We start from the raw sequence: 20,025 nt of genomic DNA, 5'->3' as shown, positions 1-20,025 counted from the left end.
ATGGGATCGAGTCCCGCATCGGACTCTCTGCTCAGCAGGGAGCCTGCTTCCCTCTCTCTCTCTCTGCCTGCCTCTCCATCTACTTGTGATTTCTCTCTGTCAGATAAATAAATAAAATCTTTAAAAAAAAAAAACAAAAAACAACTTGAGAGATGTTGGTTAAACAGTTAAACTAGTTTCTTTACAGCAGGACTTCTCAGAGCCGTTAATGAGTGAATATGCATTATGAATCTTTAATGTTGCAATGGAGCACACAGCATTTCCTGACCACAGACCTCTTTTGTCGCAGAACTTCTACCCACAACAGTCTAGTTCAATACAAGTTGGGAAGCTCTTCATGAGAACAGGGCTCTAGGCTCGGGAGCGCTATCCTTGGAAGCACCAGCCACACCTTCATCTGCATAATAGCCCCCATGCTTGATTGATCTCATAAAATGCACGCTCTGGAGTGATTAAATGTAACACAAACTACATCATCACTACTAGCACATAAGCTCAGAGCCCCTTCCCTTAGCCTCCCAGTGCCTCCCAAAGCCAGTGTATTTCAGCATAGAGACCCTATGTGCACATAGGGACACATCCTGGGAGTCAGTAGGATGATGAAGCATTAATGGCAACCATGTCTAATCAGAGCTAATGGTAGGCCCTTAGGAAAAGCTTACTAGGTTTCAGTCACCGTGCTAAGTGCTTTACTTGTATCCCTTTGTTAAGTCACCAGAATTCTAGGGATCCTTAGCGCCATTGTTTATAGGTGAGGAACTGGAGCTTTAGGACAATAAATAACTTGCCTAAGACCACACAGCTTCTCCATGTTGGGGCTGTCTTTTGACCCAGTTTGCTGTACTCTGAAGCCAGATCCTACATGAAGCTGCCCTGTGAGGGCGAGTAGAGTAGAACATTCCAGATGGCACACAGGAGCCACTGTGCCCGCCACCATGACATGGTAGTGCCTGCACTGAGCTCTTTTACCTAAGGCAGGACCATGTCAAACAGAAGAGGAGCAATTTAAATAATACTGGAGGGAGATTTATTTTTTGAAAAGTTGGGATGCAGACTGTTTTAGCCGGTGCTCTGCCCAGCTTCCACTTGGGACAGGTGGACCGCCATAGGGCTAGTCCTCTGCCAGCCCTGAAGCTCGTCTGTGCTTCTGCCGCCTGCACCTTGCCCCCTTATCCAGCCCTCATTATGTATGCTCACATGGATGCCTGGAGGGGCCATCTTTAATCTCTAGTTTGCAGAGGAAGAAACTGAGGCTAGAGAGGTTAAGAGACTTGGACACACAGCTAGTAAATAAGGGAGGAGGCTGTCCAGCTCCAAAGCCTATGTTTGGCTTCTATCCTCAGTTCTTCACAGTAGGCTGTGAGTAGTCAGGCCATATGCAGGTATCCTGTGACTGGCCATATACAGGATGTGGGGAAGGAAGGGCTAAGGCTTCACAAAACATCTTCATTCTCTAGTTGCTCTTTCTCTCAGCCTCTCTTTCTCTTTCTTCTTCCCCTACCCTTCCCCCTCCCTCTGTTGCCTCTCCTCAACCTGGACAGAGTCTCTAGGAATAATGAAGCCACTCGATGAGAGTTTGCCCACCTTGGACATTCCCTGACAGGCCTCTCTGACACAGCCTCACCCTTGTTAGCCTGGGGCCATGTATTTTTTTTTATACCTCGGGGATTTCTATCCTGGCTGCTGCTGTCTCCCTGCTGTTCTGTTACAGAAACTACTGGCAAGAGAGAGCAAGGGTCTCTGATCTCAGCCACCAATATCCCCAAATGCTTACCCTCTGCCTGCTGTTCCTGGCCCCTCCTCTCTGCCCCCCATCAACCTCCCTTTCAGAGAGACCACTGACAGGTCAGACAGAAGCCAGCCTAGCAGGGGGTGGCAGGCTGGTGGGGTGCCAGACAGGGACCTGCTGGGCCCCTCAGAAAGAGAAAGGGCTGTCACCACCGACACCTCGACATCTCAGAGCAACAGACTGGAACAGTTACTTTCTACCTGAAGAGAGACCCTGTCTCCTGTGGGCAGTTGGGAGGACTGGTCCCCAAGCTGAGAGAATTAGCAGAGGCCAAGATGCCTGTCCTCCTGGTGCATAAAGAAGTACCCCTAGACTTCCCAGTGGGAGAAGGGACCAGACTCAGCTATCAGGCTAGCTTCCAGTTGGATCAGGGAAGTCAGAAGTACTAATTGCTAAACATGGCCCTTGCCAGGCTTCAGGTACTGTGCTTTGCATGCCCTAGAAATCTCATTTTATCTTCGCATTCACTCTGTGGCATGGGGGCTAGGAGCCAGGATGGGACTGCCCATTAACGTCATGAGATCTGGGTTTGCAACATACTGGCTGCGTGGCCTTGGGCTAATCAGCTTACCTCTCTGAGCCTCAGTTTTCTCATCAGTAAAGTGGATACAGTTATGATACTAGTTTAATAGGGCCTTTGTGAAAGATTAAATCAGCCTTGTGCAAAAGCATTTAGTGGATAGCAACCTTCTGTTTGCTCTGTATGGATGGAGAACCCAGGCCTGGAGAGGTTGTTATTTGACAAGGTCGGGCAGCAGATCATGAGTGGAGGAGGTGGGATTCATACACAGCAGGCGCAGCCTCAGATTTGCTGATCTCTCTTGCTACTCTGGGCCTCGCAAGGCCGGCCATGGTTTGGGCAGTCCCGCTTCACTCAACCCTGCCTTTCCTCTCATCTCAGAGGACAGCAGAACTTGCAGACCTACTGCCACCAGCCCCTGGGAAGTCCATACACAGGGCGAGCTATGTTGACAATAGAGATAAAGAGCTGCATAACCATGTGTTCGTGTCTTACCTAAAATAAATAATATATCTTACCTTTAGATTTTCTTTGCATTAATAAAAGGGTATGAATGGTATGTAGTGACTTGGGTATCATTGCATGGATGTGTTTTTTTAATCCTAAAATGAAATGTATTCATATTAAAATAATGTATTGAATAAAAGAAAATGGCTTTCTGTCCTAGAGACTTCTCATTAAAACTTCCGTTTATTCAGTTCATTTAATAATGAGCTGACCAAGACAGACAGGGAGCCTGCAGTTAGGAACCTAGATTCTAGAGGGGAAGCAGACAATGAACAAAGAAATGTATAATAGACTCTGAGAAGGTGATAGTGTTCTACAGAAAAGCAAGGCAGGGGAAAGGGTTGGGAGAGTGTTGGAAGGGGGTGGGTTGCTGCTTTAGGTGGGGGTAAGACAGGGAGGGCTTCCCAGGAGTGACGTTAGGGAGAAACCTGAATGAGATGAGGAAACAAGTCCTGGAAACTTCTGGAGGAAGACCATTCTGGGCAGAAGGAACAGCAGGCGTAGAGGTTCAGGGTGGGAAAGTATCTTGAGAGTAGGAACAAGTTGGCGGATGTTGGGCTGGATGATAGAGACAGGTAGAGGATGACGTAAGTGCCAAGTGGAAGCAAGAGCTCACTAATGCGGAGTGATGGCTGTGACCCAGATGACATTCTGTGGGACGTGTGATGCCCAGGGAAGGTTTGCACAGGGGCATCATATGACCTGACGTTTAAAAGGATTCTTCTTTTTTCACGCAGCGGGGGAGATGATGGCCATGCAGACCGAGCGTGCCTACCAAAAGCAGCTGACCATCTTTGAGAAGAAGAGGGACCCACTTGGAGAAACTGGTGAGGAAGATCTGCGATACTTCAACCACATGGGTCTGGGCTTCAGGACACACAGGAGGCCACTGAGAGCACCTATGTTGACAAGAAATGCCCCTTTCCTGGTCATGTGTCCATCGGAGAGCAGATTCTGTCTGATGTAGTGACCAAGATGAGGATGCAGAAGACCACTGTCACCTACCGAGACTACCTCCCCTCCATCTGAAAGTACAGCCGTTTCGAGAAATGCCGCCAAAACATGCATGTGCCCTGTCCTCCTGCTTCTGGGATGTCAGATCAGTGACATTATCACAATGGGCAGTGCCAGCCCTTATGCAACTCTGTGTGCTTCCACACGCACAAGGTCACCAAGCCACCAACACCAGCACGTAATTCCAGATGATCTGAGACTAGATGTCTGCCCACACCCCAAGAAAATAGTTATTTTCCCAGTCACGGATGGGTCCAGCTAAAAAAAAAAAAAAAAAACCCAAACAAAAATAAAAGTGAAAGGATTCTTCTGACCACCTTGTGTGGAATAGACTGGAAGCCGGAGGACCAACGGTCCGGTCCAGTGTCACTGGTGGCATGACCCAGGCGGAGGTGGAAAGATATTGAGAAACCACGACTTTCGTGGTTGGGAAGAAAAGGAGGGGCCAGACAAGGGTGCGCTCACAAATCTGAGCAGCAACACTCACAAAGGGGGCACGTGAGAGATGTGGTAGCGCCCACGGCAGCGGACCTCAGGGTAGCTGGGAACGGACTACACTGAGGTTTCGCATCAAAGGGTGCTTTGGGTGCTGGGTCCCCGTGGGCTGGAGATTTCTCCCTGGATCTGTGCCCTGTGAGCCATGTGCTCTATGAGTAAGCTCAGCAGAAGGAAGAGTAGGAGAAGCCTATTCTGGTGACTGTAGGGCCCCTTTCTCTATGGCTTCACCTTTCTCTCCCTTATCCCAGATCCCAGCAGCTTTGGACTCTCTGGTGAACCTGATATAGAACTCGTTTCAGAAAGCGGGTCTGGGAGGAGAACAAGCAAGACATTTAGAATTAGGGGAGCCGGGCTCCAACCCCACCACTTCACTGTTGACTTTGGACAAACTACTCTCCAGCTTCTCAGTTTCTCAGATGTTTAAATGGAATCCTCTATTGTAACAGGTCAGCAGCTAATTCAGGGACTTTTTTTTAACCCTATGCAGACCAGACAATACATCCAGGGGCCATCTAGATCCCTGGGTTGTGGTCTCTGAGGGAAAATGTGCTCATTCCAACACGAGTGGTTGTGAGATTGAGGGGGATTATACATTAGAACAGGCACCAAAAGATGGATTTCTGATTTTAAAATGTTGTGCATTACTTGGTATGATGAGATTTTGATTAGGAATGGTGTGTATGTGTTCAGAGTCTCTGAAGTCACATTACACAGGGAGACACTAATAATTAGATCTGTCATTTAAATAAGGTGGTATTCAGCCGCTTTCTGGAAACTTGCTAGTCAAACCTCTCAAACGGCCTGTGAGGTTGCTGTTGCTGTTCCCAGTTTACAGATGAGGAAACAGAGGCTTGGACGGCTCAGGTGCCTTGCTCAAGGAAGCAGAGCGGGTAAGAACTGGAGTCAGAACTAACACAAGTCGGCCTGACCCAAGAGCCTGCAGACCCTAGCCCGAAAGGTCACAGCGCCAACTTTGGGCCCGAGGGGGATGGGAGAAGTCTCAGGAAGTGACAAGGGGGAGAGACCTGGGACAGATACCATGTGCCCTTTTCCAGCATGCTCTTCCCACAGCTGTGCTTTACTCCAGTGCTCTTGAAAGGGGGGAAGGGGAACAGATCCCAGGGAGTTGGGGCCCTGAGCCCCTCTCTATAGCTACAGCTCTGGGGCAGGTGCTTCAGTGAGTACGGTTACATACCGGGGTCCGTATGCCAATCAAGCTGGCACAGCCTGGGACGCAGAGCTTTTTGAACTGTCCTCCCCCTCAGGCAGCCCAGGAATGCCACAGTTGGTGGAATCACTCTCTGTCAGCACTTGAGTTCCCCCCAAAATGGTACCCATTGCATCTAGTCAGTGGTTCCCAAAGCATCAGTATCCCCTGGGTACTTTTTAGAAATGCATGTCCCTTGGCCCTGCACCAGCCCTACTGCACCAGAAGCTCTGTGAGCTGAGCAATCGGTGCGCTATGCCTTCTGGGTGATTCCGATGCCCAGTGACCTAAGAGAACCTCGATACTAAGTATTGTCCATGTGTTAATTCATCTGAGGTCACAGTATCCTGTGAGGTGGCAACTAGCATTAGTCCCACTTTACAGAGGACAAAGCTGAGGCTTACAGAGATGGGTCAACTTGCTCCCATCAGTGGTGGAGCCGGGACGTGAACCCAGAGCTCCCTGGCCCCATAGCCTCTTTATCACCCTGCCAGGCTGTCTCCTCCCCTCGCGGCGAAAGGATGCGCACGCGCAATGGAAGAAGCATAGAGAAAGGCTGCTCCTTCTGTGCTGTGAGCATATGTATTTAAGAATCACCCAAGCAGAGATACCAGCCTTCTGTCGGAGGGAAGAGGGGTAGTTGTGACTGTGGAGACCAAGATGGGAACTGCAGGAAGGCAAAGCAAGTACTTGGGGTAAACGTCACTCTGCCCAGCGTGGCAGGCAAGGCCCGGCTCTGTCCAGACCCGCTTCCCCAGCCTCACTCCTCCACTCTCCGTCAGTTTTCTCAGAGGTCCCCCAGATATGCACTGCTGTCCCTTGCCTCTGCACCTTTGCCATTTCTTTGTCCATAATGCTTTCCCTAGATTCCTGACCTAAGCCTTCTGTAGCTTTCAAAATTCAAGTTTGCCTGCTCTGGAAATCTTTGATGCCCTTCTCTGGGCTGTCCTAGCCTCTTGGCCTCATTCTATCCTGGACCCTTAGTATATGGCTTTGTTGCAACTAGTTTCACACCCCAGCAGACCTTGGATTCTTTGTGGCAGAATCTGAGTCTCACACACCCATGTGGTCTGGCTGGGTGTGTGCGCGCGGCTGGCATGGGGGGAGGTGTTTGCTCTCACCACCATTCAGGACAAGAGGTGTGAACGGGCCCGGGGCTAAGGAAAAGCTGGCCTCGGGACACAATTAGAGAAGGGGCTCACTCTTGGGCACACAGGTGCCCCAACTCCTCCTAGTCTAGTTCCTAGGTCTCAGACTGATCTTACCAGTAGGGTCAGCCATACGATCTCTTGAGGGTGACTGGGTCCCTTTGGGGGTCACATGGTACAGAGAAAAGCATACTGGATCTAGAGCCAGGAAGCCTGGCCTCTGGCTTGGATCTGCCCTACCCTGCTGTTTGGCCTTGAAGAAGTTAATTCCCCTCTCTGGGTTTTAAACCTGCTGAGGACTCCGTATTTTAATCTTTGTGCATCCGACATTTGCGGACTCCATGATTCCTGTGAATCAAAGAGGTAGCGTGCCTCAGCGTGTGTGGCCATGGAGTTCCAGGAATTGGGGCTGGCAGATCAATGATGAAGTACCGCAAGCTCAGGAAAAGGGAGGGAATTCCCCTGGAAAGGTCTGGTCTTTGCGGTGTTGGGGGGCAGGGGCAGGGCAAGCATTGCACACAGCTTTGGGACACACCTTGCAGCTTTCTTTGGATCCATACTTGGCCACAGAATTCTTGGCCCCTCTCCAATCCCCCAGAGCTCTTGGCTGAGAAGATGGAAAGTCAAAGAAAAGAGCACAGACCTTGGGCAGCTGCTCTTGCTGTGCTACAGAGAGCGTCTAGCTATTTAAAGTCCAACTGCTCCACTTTCCCCTGCTTGCACCCTGGCATTCCAGTGCATAAGCACTTTGTGGCAAAAATGCATTCCAAATCCAAAACGGGGGGGGGGGGGGAGAGCTAACGCTAATGCTATTTTTCAAAATGCTGCAGAATTTGTGTTTCTGAGGGGAGGAGGGCGTTAAGCGCTCACAGATAGCCTTGCTCAGATCCCAGGCGCGATGGTCAGCGGCTGCGAGGGGTCCACGGAGAAGGCTCCTGGCTTGGGTTCTGAGTCCTGGTGTGGTGGCCTTTTAGCTGCGGGGCCTGGGTCCGCCACTCCACTGGTCTGGCCCTCAGTATCTGCCTCTGTGTAAAGGATACTAAGAGGCTCGTAGGGCACTTGTGGGCTATTATCACGATTTATTTGGGCAATGTGGGTAAAGTCTTAGTAAGTGCTCGATGCATCAGGCCCCTGACATCAAGCCAAAGATGCTCCCTACTCTGGAAATGTCTGGACCCCTCAGATATGTCCCTAAGACATGTCAATCCCTGCACCAGATTTCTCCATCTTGGCATTATTGACATTTTGGGCCCAATCATTCTGTGTCGTGGGGGCTGTCCTGCGTATATAGGATTTTTAGCAGCATCCTGGGCCTCTACCCACTAGATACCAGTAGCCTCTCCTTTCTTCCTCCCTGCTGTGACTCATAAAATGTCTCTTGATGTTGCTAAATGTCCCTCTTAGAGAGTATAGTTGTCCCCGGTAGAGAACCACTGGTCTGGACTGAGGGGAAAGCTGTGAGAACAAAGGAGCTAATCCTGGTACCAGGGCCCTTGAACCTTTATTCAAATGCTGGTCACAGGGACCAAGAGGGTACTTGCTACAATCTAGGCCATTTCTCTGGCCAGTGCAAAAATACGGGAAGCCAACAGAAGGAAATAAATATTACCACCAGATAAATCTGTGTTTTGATCTTTAATTCCCTAAAAGAAGTCCACAGTGGTTTCAATTAATTTATTTTTTTTGCAAATTATACATTTTAATCACAATTTTGTGATGAATACTTGATTTGTCATCTAATCAGGGAAAATATAATCCCTTGAGACACTTAATCATCATTTAAACTACTATAAACTTGATTAGGAAAGACTGAAGGTGTGATGTTAGATAAACTCATGAACTTTAAATACTTCCCCTTCCCCAACAAATTCCACAGTCAAATATATTGACTGTGAGAAAGTCTTCAGTGGGCAAGTTCTATGTTTGAGGTGACTTTTCCTGAGTCCTCTTTACAACCACAAAAATTCTGTACTTGTTTGAACTTTCTTCAGAAAACAGCCTCCAAATTTAGTTTCTATTTGAAAAGAAATGAGCTTCTGCCTTTAAAGTAGCCAAGTGTTCTATCACAGTGGTTATCTGGAAGCCTATTTTGCATACTGCCTGCTCTACCCTCTGTATCCTTGTCTGTGACATGGAAAAACTATGAAGAGACAAATTCATAGAACTTCTATGTCTCCTGTGACAACACAGACCATAGGCCAGGAAGATACAGAAGGGATAATTTAAGAATGCAGCATTTTCTGTGAAGGAAACACTACAGGGTGATGGGGGAGGGGTAGAGGTAGGTCAAGACAGGCAGCTAAGAACAGAAAATGGCTGCAAGGAGCCTGTCATGTCAAATGCCCAGATCAGAGCACTTCTGGCCCTGGATCAGCAAAGGCCCTGAGGTACGACTAAGCTCAGCATGTGAGGACGAGGGGCTGGTGGGAGTGGATGCGGCGGAGCTGCTGTGGAGGGTGGTGGGGGATGGGCAAGAGAGGAGGAAGGGGCACATCACAGAAGTCGCTCTAGGCTAAGGAGAAACATTTGATTTTGATTTTAACTACATGAGAAGCCCTTTGAGGGCACGGCATGATCTGATTTACCATTCAGAACCATCTCTCGGACTGCTGTGTGGAGGAACAGAAAGCACAGTGCCGGGGCAGCAGCAGAGACGCCCACCTGTTGGTTGCCCATCCATTACCCAGATGCATACAAAGCTCGGAACAGGGCTCGGTGCGTGTTAAGCTCTCAAAAATCTCACTGATTACAGTTTTTATATTCGATAAAGAATGAATTCTACTTTTTTTTTTTTTAAGCCTCAAAAGAAAACTGACTCCCAAACCTCAGTTTCCTAAACAGAAGATTCTTGAGTCAAATACACTGGAAGATCCAGAATAAGTTCAGCACCCTGTTGCCATGTGGTCCTCAGTTGGGGTTAGTTCTGCTTCCCTCCCAAGGAAGAGAGACCCAGCGCCTGGCCAGCTGGCAGTGGCCTCAAGGCCACATTTCCCTCGTAAGCATTAGATATATTGCTTTCCTCTCTGGGAGCTAATTGGGGACTCTGTTTATGGCTCCAGCTACATTTGCCACAAGGTCTTTGGACTGCAAGGGGAATCCTCATCCAACCCAATTAATAGAGCAATGTTGCACTTCTAAGCTGTCCCCCACCCAACCAATCCATCAACATGATTCGCACACATTAATCAAGGCATTTACAATGGGTTCACCAAGCTTTATCTCTCATTGGATGAAGAAATGGGACTATTTGGACTTGAGAACTATAACTCTTCCAGAGTCCCTGAAGTCCTGAGCTTGGCTCTGCTACATGCACCGACAAGGTGTTATTAATTAACAATTGAGATAAATGCCGGAATAGCATCCCTGAATCATGTCAAACCAATTTGGATGGTTATGGGATGGGGAAAGGGGGAGGAGGCGGTGGGCAAGGGGTGGGCTTTGTCTGTTCCAAGTGCTTTGGACAGACTCCAGTGTTATTTCTCCTCATTTAGACCTGGCTGGAGTGCCTGGAACTCAGGCCAGCATCCACATCTCTTAAACCAAGGCAGCCTCCTCTGGAGCAAAACAAGGAACCAAACTTCGCAGATGGAGGTAGGCTGCGGAATACTTTGAGGGAGATCTTAATTTAGGGGGAGAAGTGTAGAAGCTGCTGGTGGGTGGAAGGGCCCCCATCATGGGTTACTGACCACAGGTCCGAGGCTTTGAGTACTCTCCCAGGAGAGAGACTGAAGTTGTGGGGCTCAGTGTGGCGATGATGGGCTTCTTTCCTGTCCTGTGGCCAACAGCCATACACCATGACAGTCGCTTCTCTACACTCCCATGGAAGGACAGTCCTCCGCCCTGACAGCCCTCATGGTAATAACTACAATAACGTGTTCTACATCTTATCTCTTCAGATAGATGCAAACTCTTGGTGGACAGGCATCGTATTTGTCCTAGTATTTCCAAAGGCCTATTTCCAATGTCTAACATTTAGCAAACCCTCAAGGAACATTTGTTAAACCATCAGGGAGGTTATGGAGTGCTGACACGGGATAAGCACTGGTTAGAACTTCAGTGGTTATGGACTGTGGGAAAACGACCAGTTGGGTTCCATCTGTGTGGACTCAGCATCCGTTCTAGAAATAACAGCAACATGACCGCCGATAACATTAGAGCCGGCAGCAAGCAGCATGTGAGCGCGCTTCATGAACCAGGCGCTTAGTAAAATGGCCCTGCATACGCTCTGTCAGTGAAACCACACACCTGCTTGTGGAGTCGGCATTATCATGCCTACTTCACAGACAAGAAAACGGAGATTTGGAGGAGTCAGGTTAGTCCCAGAAGTGGGACCCAAGGACTGCTTCCTGAGGCCAGGCTCTTCCCCAGCACGATGGGACAGCATCACCTGAGCAACCAGAGAAGTGAGAAGAGAAGGAGCAAGAGTCTAGCTTCTAGTGCCATGTGAATGCCCCAGGAGACGCCGACAGCTCGCTAATTCATGAAGACAGGATGGGACGCGCTGTTACCCGAGGACAAGCTCCGTGTAGAAGGGCTTTCTCCTACCCCCTCCACCCCAGGCCTCCACCCACACACAGGGGAGAGGGCGTCTGATAGATTCCAAGGGAGGCTGGGCTTTGTACAGACAGAGGGCCTGGGCTCCTGACTCGGGAAGCTCTGGGTGATAAAGGTCTGAAGGGAAGGAGTATGGCCTGTCTTTCCAGGCCAGGCGGTCTAACAGTGCTTCCCCACCTCGAGGTTCCCACTTTTAGAGGAAATCTACACCCTTTCTCCTACCCCTGGCTGTGATGAACTGAATCTCACACCTCTGTCGTGGTGGTGATAATTAAATATTATCTGCCTGTCCCCTGAAGCACATGTTGTGTGTATTCTCCGACTTTAATGAGCTGGTATTTGTCTTCTGGAAGCAAAAATATTTCTTTGAGTCTCTTCTTTTTCAAATTGGGGTGAGCAGTTCAAGTGAAGATCTTTCACTATTAAAAAGACAGTCTGCTTGCCGGCAGGTCTGTCGAAGCTGATTCTACCTCTCGGGGGCAATGGCAGGGACATCTCCTCCCTTCAGCATCGGCTAGTGCTTCCTGAGGTTAAGTTAGCGATCCCCTGGCTGTGGGGCATTGGGAGACTTTCAAAGCGATGGGATTAAGAAGGTAGGGAACTGGCATCAACTGTCTTTGGGGGATAGTCCTAGCCAACTTTTTCCAACAGGGCTTCTCAGCTAGGCACCCCAGAATACAGAAAACGTTTGAGTGAGAAGTTTCTCAGGTCTTCTAAAGACGGCACTTTGGTGGTACCTTTTTGGACACACAGGAGACAAGTCAATTTATTCTAGAGAATGAATCTCTCAGGACAATGGTTCTCAAAGAGAATCTGCCTCAGCATTACCTGGAAATTTCCTCAAAATTAAAATTCCTGTACCCCCACCCCCATACCTGTGGAATCCGGAATTCTGGGGGAAAAGGTTTGGCAATCTGTGTTTGTTTAATCAAGTGCTCCAGGCGGTTGTGGTGTCAGCTACAGTTTCTGAACTATGAGTGGCCACAAGGCACCAGGGACTAATTTTCTTCCAGAGGAACCCAGGTTGAAAAAGGCTGATAAGGGCTTCAAATATCTGTGTCCATATTTGGATCTATATCTATCTCAGTTTAAAATAAAAAAATATCTATCAATTTCAACTGAGATTTTTTTTCTTTTTAAACGTAGAGTGTTCCCAGATGAAAAAATGATTTGCCTCTTCCAGCTCACTGTGGACGAGCACTCTATTACTTCCCCATTCATGAGCTCAAAACAAATGTGTTCATTGCAGCTGCTCCCCAGGCCGGCATCCATCCTCTGACCTGCTGTCAGGTTCAGATAGCCCACAGCCCTGCCAGAGCGCCCAGAGCAGGAAAGAGCCTGGGGCAGAACTCCCACCCCCACCAAAACAAACACAAAAGTGATATAATTAGTGTGCTGCCGGATTGGATCTGGAGTTGATGAGGAGCAACTTTAATATTTATCAATAAACAGTAAAGTGCTTAGCACACCTCCTAGGGAAGTAATTAACCATAAAAAGGATACTCCGCACGGAGGAAATCTCCTCCAAAAAAAGAACTCAGTTAATTGTGAATTGCTTACACCGGGTGAGAGACAATCCGAGCGTCTACCTCTCTCACCTGACATAAGCAACTCTGAATTAACTGGGAGTTTCTTTTTATAAACACTGTGCAGAGCCTTTTTTTTTTTTCCTGGTGGCTAATTACTTCCTTGGGAGGTTCGCTTTAATAGTTCCCATAACAAGGCCATTATTGTCTTTAGCATAATCACTGCCTCATTTGCTTCTGTGCCTTGCCTTCCTGACGCTCTGCCTCTGCCCACCAGGAGGGACCCTGGGCTGCACGTGCCTACAGAGCAGTCCTCAGGCTTAGACCGTCCACCACCGAGCACCTCTCCCCCCTCCTTTCAGTTCTCCTGTGTCAGGAACTTGGGCTCCTGAAAGTAGCCACAGGGTTGGTAGAGAGGGATGCCGATGGTGCAGGGCGCGTGGGGGAGACTGAGTCAGTCCCCCTCCCCTACGTGCAGCATTCCAGCCATTTCCTATCTTTCCAGCTGCTGACACCTGCAGTGGAGAAGGGAGCCCGGACAGCAGCTCCTTTCTGGAAGAGGAAGGGAGCTGATGTGTAAGCAACTTCTTTGCTAGGTGAAATCACCAGGGAACAGACCTTATCAGGAGAAGTAATGCAATTTTGACTGTCTCTCTTGGGGGAAAAAAAAATGTATGGATATATGCTGTTATGGCTCAGTTCATTGAAAAATGAATTAAAGTGATTTCTATTTTGGCTCCATTTCAGGAAGCTAAATGAATGAATGGGAGCTCTGTAAATTATATCAGGCCTATAAACTTTTTTGATTGGTGTACTCCTACCATTGTATGTACATTTGCTTATTTATACATTATGTACAAGTATAATAGCAATAATAGATTATGTAAATTGCAAGTGTCTATTAAGATGATGAGGAAAAATAAAAACAGAGTATCTAGTACTTTCATGCATCACCCTGGTGGATTGCTCCCCTTTTCAGGACACTACCTAAGCCGATGCCCTGGGGCCATGGGGGCAGGAGCTGATACTCTCAGAGCACAGGGATTGACAGGGCAGGACCAGATGCATTTCTATTAAGTCAAATAGTTGGATGCGTGGATCCTCTTACACCCTGAAACTACTTCTGCTCTGAGGGAATTCTGACCATTTAGTCGTTTTGGCGGGAGTAGGTCACCCACCTGTCCTGAATGTTAAGGCAGCATTGCTCCATAGTCTTAGGAAATCACACAACCTGTGTGCTACCGCAGCCCCATTTAGCCCCAGGATCTCAGCACTCCATCAGGGATAATACAGGAAAATCCAGTCCGGAGGTTCAGAACAGGGATCGGCAAATTTCCCATAAAGGGTCCGAGAGTAAATATTTTAGGCTTTACCAGCCATGTGGTCTGTGTCCATCTCCTCAATGCTGTCTTTGAGGGTGAAGCATACATTGACAGGCATTGTTATGGTCCAATAAAACTTTATATGTACACACTAAAATTTGAATCCCACTTTGCACATATCTTGAAATATTGTTCCTCTTTAGATCCCCTCCCCCAAACTTTAGAAATGTAAAAACCATTTTGCTGCTCATGTAAAACCAGGCAGTGGGCTGGATGTGAGCAGCAGAGGTTATAGTTCGCCAGCCACGGGTCGGAACGCGGACTTTGGAGTCAGATCCGGGTCTGGGTTCCAATTTTACTATTGGTGGTTGACTTCTCTTAAAACAGCTACTTAACTGTGGTCTAAGCCTCAGTTTCCTCATTTACATCTCAAACTGTCGTAAGGATGAAGGGATTGCCTGAGATGTCTGAGTCTAGTGTGAAACACATACTGTGACCATCACCATCGATTCATTTGTAACTCCCAGCCCCAAAGGCTCAGGCAGGAAGGCGCACCCAAGGGCCAAGCCAGGGCCCAGCCACCTTTCTGGGGGTGGTGTGTACTTGAAAATCCAAGGCCCGCTTCAAACCCCAGTAGTCCCAGCCCTTGTCTCCAGGAACCTCCCACTGGCCCAAAGATGCCCGTCCTCTGCGGCATTTACTTCAAAAGAAATGTTACAACAGCATTCGACAATAGTATGGGGGAGGTCTTTCAGCAAAAATGACTCATGACGGAAGGATACACAATGCTTTGCACTTGAGGGGCTGGGAATGAGAAGACGCTTGCTCACCTCCCTCATTATCCTTGTTATCAGCACAGGAGGTTTCCATGGCAACGTTGCATCCGGGCCCTCTCCAGCCGGTCTGGCAGACACACTGCCAGCTGTTCTGACCCAGTGTGCATCTCCCGTTGCCGTTGCACAAATCGGGGCAGCCATCTGGTTGGAGAAATGCAGAGGATGAGAAGGAGGGGCGCGAGACCGCGCTGGGGCAGCAGGGGAGCCATGCAAAGGGGGAGCAAGGCCGCAGGGCAGCCACTGGGCCAGCCTCAGAGTGGGGCCCGTGCCTGCCTTCGAAAGAGTAGGGGAAGCAGGCAATGCATGCAGTTGCAAGGCACAGTGGAGACCCAGATGCAGGGGATCCCCAATGACACTGACCTGTGTGAAGGGGTCTGAGGCAACCTTCCCAAAGTGGGGAATATTCCAGAAAACTAAACCAGCTCTGAGATTACAAACCTAGGTAGGCTGTAATTTCCAGCTAGTAGCTTAAGATTGAGGCTACCTCAAAAAAACACAAAAAAACCAAAACCAAAACCCCTTTTCTCTTTCTTTCTTTCTTTCTTTCTTTCTTAGAAATACTTTCTGTGGAAGACAGGAAATTCTTTATCAACCCAGGATGGAGGCAAAGTGCCTTCCACCTTTCAGAATTTTAAGGATATATTTATATGTGATTATCACAAACTTCTTAGGATGAAGAACAGGCTGGTTCTCCTGGGCTATTCTTGTATTTTTGTAATATTTAGTTTTAAGGGGCACTTGAAAATGTTGACTGTTTATCATTCAACCTATTTATAGCATAATTTGAAAATACTGCTGAGTCGGAAGGCCGTGGGAGGAGTAGGTACTTAGTGCCTTGAACAGGGAAAAGAGAAAAATGTGTATGTATATGAGGAATGAGGTGGCATTCGAGTAATTCTTATTTTGTGGTAAACTTTTCTTTCTTTCCTCTTTTTTGGGGGTGGGGAAAAGTATGAAATCAGAAGCCTGCCTAATTCCCTAATTGCTCCAGCACCTAAAACAACTGTGGCTACCACCCTTCTGACCTGAGTGGGGGGCCCGGGAATATGGGTGTGGGAAGATGAGAAAGGGTGGCAGGGGGCAGGCCACTAAAGCAGGGTGGGACAGTCTCCCCAGCAGAGCCCCTGCCACCCTCTAGAAGATGCAGAGAGCAGCACAGAATCGGTAGGATGTTGCCACCCTCAGAAAATCTACTTGCTGGCAAGAATTCCTGGATATGTTTTCATTTTTCCTTTAACAGCTTTATTGAGTCATAATTTATATACCATAAAATTCACCTGTGTTAAGTGTACAATGCAGTGACTTGTAGCAAATTTACAGAGTTGTGCAATCTAGGTGTGTTTTCTTAGTTCGTTTAAATAGACCCCAAATGACCATTAATGTCATTGTCCTCAGAAAGTGACTTCCCTGAATATCTACCTTTAATTCTGTCTCCCTCTCTGTCACCATGTCTATCTCCAGCTCTGTGTTTTTTTTTTTTTTTTGAAAGGTTTTATTTATTTATTTGACAGACAGAGATCACAAGTAGGCAGAGAGGCAGGCAGAGAGAGAGGAGGAAGCAGGCTCCCTGCTGAGCAGAGAGCCCGATGCAGAACTCGAACCCAGGACCCTGAGCGGAAGGCAGAGGCTTTAACTCACTGAGCCACCCAGGTGCCCCACTCTGTGTATTTTTTTTCAAACCACATGAAATGCAAGGTAGACTGGGTTGTGGTGGGGGGATGAAGAGCTTTGCAGTGAGGGAAGTCATTGATTTGAAACCATTCTGGCCCAAATCTTCTGAATCAAAAGCATGCATCTCCCCTTAGTTCTCCCTCCCATGTTCCAGAGGCCTTCGCCTGCCATCTTTCCTCTCTTCTCTTGAGTAACCCTCATGAGAATGCCAATAAACCCAATTTGTGCATGTGGCAGTGGTGGGAATTTTAAGGCCTCCTTCTCGGAAAGAAGGTCTGGAGGGTCTGAAAGTGAGTTGAAATGTACCTATAAATTTATTTATGGTATCTTACTTTTGAATGCTCATTCCCTCCCATCCTTTCCAGAATGTGGTATGGGGTTAGGCCCTGAGAGTAGAGGGTGAGTGAAAGAGGAGAAGTTCTCTGTGGGGAGATCTCTGTGAGGAAGCTGAGCTGTCTTGAGAGGAGAAAGCAGGAAACTATTGCCAGAGAACCTGTTTTCTTTGGCTGCAGTAGGCCCAGCACTGAATCCAGGATGCAAACGAAGCCTAAGTGCTTGCGTTCCTCCACAAAGACGTGCTGGTATTCACACCTATCCTTACAGAGCCCAGAGGCCCAGATTCACATTTCTATTCCTTTCCTTACCAAGCTGGTCCCCCCCCTCCCAACCCCCGCTCTGGGCCCTGCCTGCAGAACCAGTGACATCCCTCTTGTTCAGACTGTGAGAATGTTCAGGGAGTAGAAGCCATCCCCAGTTTCAGAGAAATACCATAAAACATTTCTACAGGAGCAAAATGAGACTCGGTAGGAAAAACCCAAGGGACATTTCAGAGGTTCTCAAGGAATAGAGTCTATCTCTAACCTCCAGCCACCTCCAGCTTTACAATCTTTACCAGAAGAGTTTTGGTTGAATGGGTCACACGGAACACTATGACAGACCCAGCAACATTTGCTCAGCATGCCGTCTATTATATGTGCTTTGTTATTCAGCCATTTTGAGGTCTCATGTTTGACTAAAATCATGCCCAAAGTCTCAACAGAAGCCTCATTGTGTAGGAAACCCACGTCTACTACATAAAATTTAAATTTGCAAAAAACACTAGCACGTCAGTCAGAGATATGCACTCAAAATATCTGTGCTCTTAGACTGAAATGAAGCTTTTCCTCCCCCCTGCTCTTTCTCTCTTGATTTTTTTCTCCCCCCAATCAACTGAAGTGAGATAAACAGACCACAGTAGCAGGTTTTCTCCACATCATATGAGGAAGATGAAAACACGAGCAGTGGGAAGCTGGCAAATCTCTGAGAAGTTTTGTGGTAGCTGGGAATTAATGGACAGGACTTTGCTTTTAGCTTGAAGAGGAAGAAAGTAGCCTTGGCAGGTGCATGGTGTTGCTAGGCAACCCCAAGCTGCCCCCAGCACAGGTTTGTTCTGCTGGTGGCCTTCTGAGGAGGTGATCTGTTGTGTTTATAAAGTGCAAAGCCAGCTTCTGCTTAAGGAAAAGCAGAATGTAGGAAGTAATTAGTCTGGAGGGGAAATGGGCATCAGGGGGCAACTTTCTTTGGAGAGGATGGACTGGATTGGACTGATGGACTCCTACCTGGGGATCCAAGAAATCTCCTCTGTGGAGTCTCCTGGATTTCAGGCTAGCACTGCTGATTTCCTTGAGTGTACATCTCTGAGATCACTGATAAAGAAAGTGATAAGGCACAGTTTCTGATTCTTTGCACAGCTAGACTGCTGGCTATCTGGAGACTTCAGGTTCTGTCGTGACTCTAGACTAAGGATTCTCAAATGAGTCTATTTATTTACCTTTTCTTCTTCTGGAGGACATTATCAAGTCTGGAGACATTTTTGAGGATAACAACTTGGGGACAATGGTACTGACATCATTTGCATAGAGGTCAGGGGTACTGCTCAACCTCCCACAGTCGACTGGACAGTCCCCACACCAATGATATGGCCCCAAATATCAATAGTGCCAAGACTGAGAAATCCTGCTCTTGACCTGCTCAAACTTAATCCTGCTCAAACTCCATGGAACCGGAGAGTTCCTTGTTTATTGTTGGATCGCAGAACCTGGTATTGTGTCATGCACATTGTAGATATTTGAATAAATGTTCGGTCAGGTTGTGCTAGATCATTTCAGCCTGCCTTATCTATAAACGCTCCTGAGAGGCATGAGAAGATAGTGGGGCCTCCTTCTTAAAGATCAAAACAGAAACTTCAAAGGCATCAGCAATGTCTTGGGCTGGTTCTATCAGACTTCCAATGCCTTTGACAGGATGGGAATGGTATTAATTTCTAAGACTTCCACACTCAGAATTTCAACCACTTAAAAAAAAAAAAATCCATCAACATAGTTACGAGGTAGGCAGGCTTTTTGCTTTGACAAAAATTAGACCTGAAGGAGAAATTTGGGATTGAAAAATCCCAACCCAAACACACCCTTACATTCTGATGACTCCTGAGTTTTCATCTCTAGACCTCTGATGCCTAGACCTGGACTCCAACTTGCATCTCAATGTCTCCAACTGTTTACTAACAAGCATCTTAGACTCAAGAGAATTTAGCCTTTTTATACCCTCTCCCCCCAAATTCTGATCCCTTGATCAAGGAATGGCACCTCAATGTACTTTAGTGCCCAAGACTAAAACTTTGGAGTCATTTTTAACACCCTCTCCTGCCCTCCACCAGCTCTCTCATCTCTTATATTTAGTCAACAAAAAAATTCCTGCCTGATTTTTCTCTTAATGACAAGAAGTCCTACCTGTCCTTCCTCCTAAAGATCTCTGGAATCTGTCCTCTGCTCCCACCCCCAGTGCCACTGCATTAATTCAAGTCTCCTCATCTTTCCCCTGGATTCTTGTGAAAGCCTCCTAAGTGGCCTCCCTGCCTCCAGTCTTATAGCATCATCCATTTCTCTCCGCTGAAGACACTGCTCAAAACACTTCCACAGCTTTCCACTGGCCCCAGGGGAAACCCTGAAGTCCTGAATCTGGCTAACAGACCTTACATGAACTGGTTCTCATGTTAGCCCATCTCAATACCACTTCAGGCTTTGGCGAGATCAAAGCTGTTTAGTCTTTCCTTTTCTCTTTCTTCATCGGCCTAACTTCAACACATTCTTTAGATCCCCACTCAGAAGTCATCTCCAGGAAGCCTTTCCAAAACTCCCAGATCCAGGCTAGATACACCTGTCATGGTGCTTTATTCTATAGCAATTTACCCTACACTACCCTATTCTGCCCTACCCTATCCTGCCCTACCTTATTCTACCTTGCCCTATTCTGCCCAATTCTATCCTACCTTACCCTTTCATGTCCTATTCTATCTTAGCCTCACCTATCCTATCCTATCCTACCCTACCCTGGCCTACCCCACCCTATCCTAGACTACCTTGTCTACTACAGTGTATCGCAACTGTCTAACATC

The 20,025-nt window shown here is 47.7% G+C and overlaps 1 protein-coding gene across 1 annotated transcript in view; it reads right to left on the bottom strand.

Annotated features, from left to right (window-relative positions):
* Positions 1-20,025, bottom strand: part of TENM2 (teneurin transmembrane protein 2) — a 479,009-nt gene that overhangs the window by 96,180 nt on the left and 362,804 nt on the right. The window contains exon 13 of the mRNA XM_059416332.1: positions 14,916-15,062. Coding sequence (XP_059272315.1) covers positions 14,916-15,062 — 147 coding nt within the window. The remainder of the gene's footprint in view (positions 1-14,915; positions 15,063-20,025) is intronic.

The sequence above is a fragment of the Mustela nigripes genome, chromosome 12 (genome assembly GCF_022355385.1).
Source record: "Mustela nigripes isolate SB6536 chromosome 12, MUSNIG.SB6536, whole genome shotgun sequence".
Classification (NCBI taxonomy): Eukaryota; Metazoa; Chordata; class Mammalia; order Carnivora; family Mustelidae; genus Mustela; species Mustela nigripes.
This window is presented reverse-complemented; position numbering and strand designations above follow the sequence as displayed.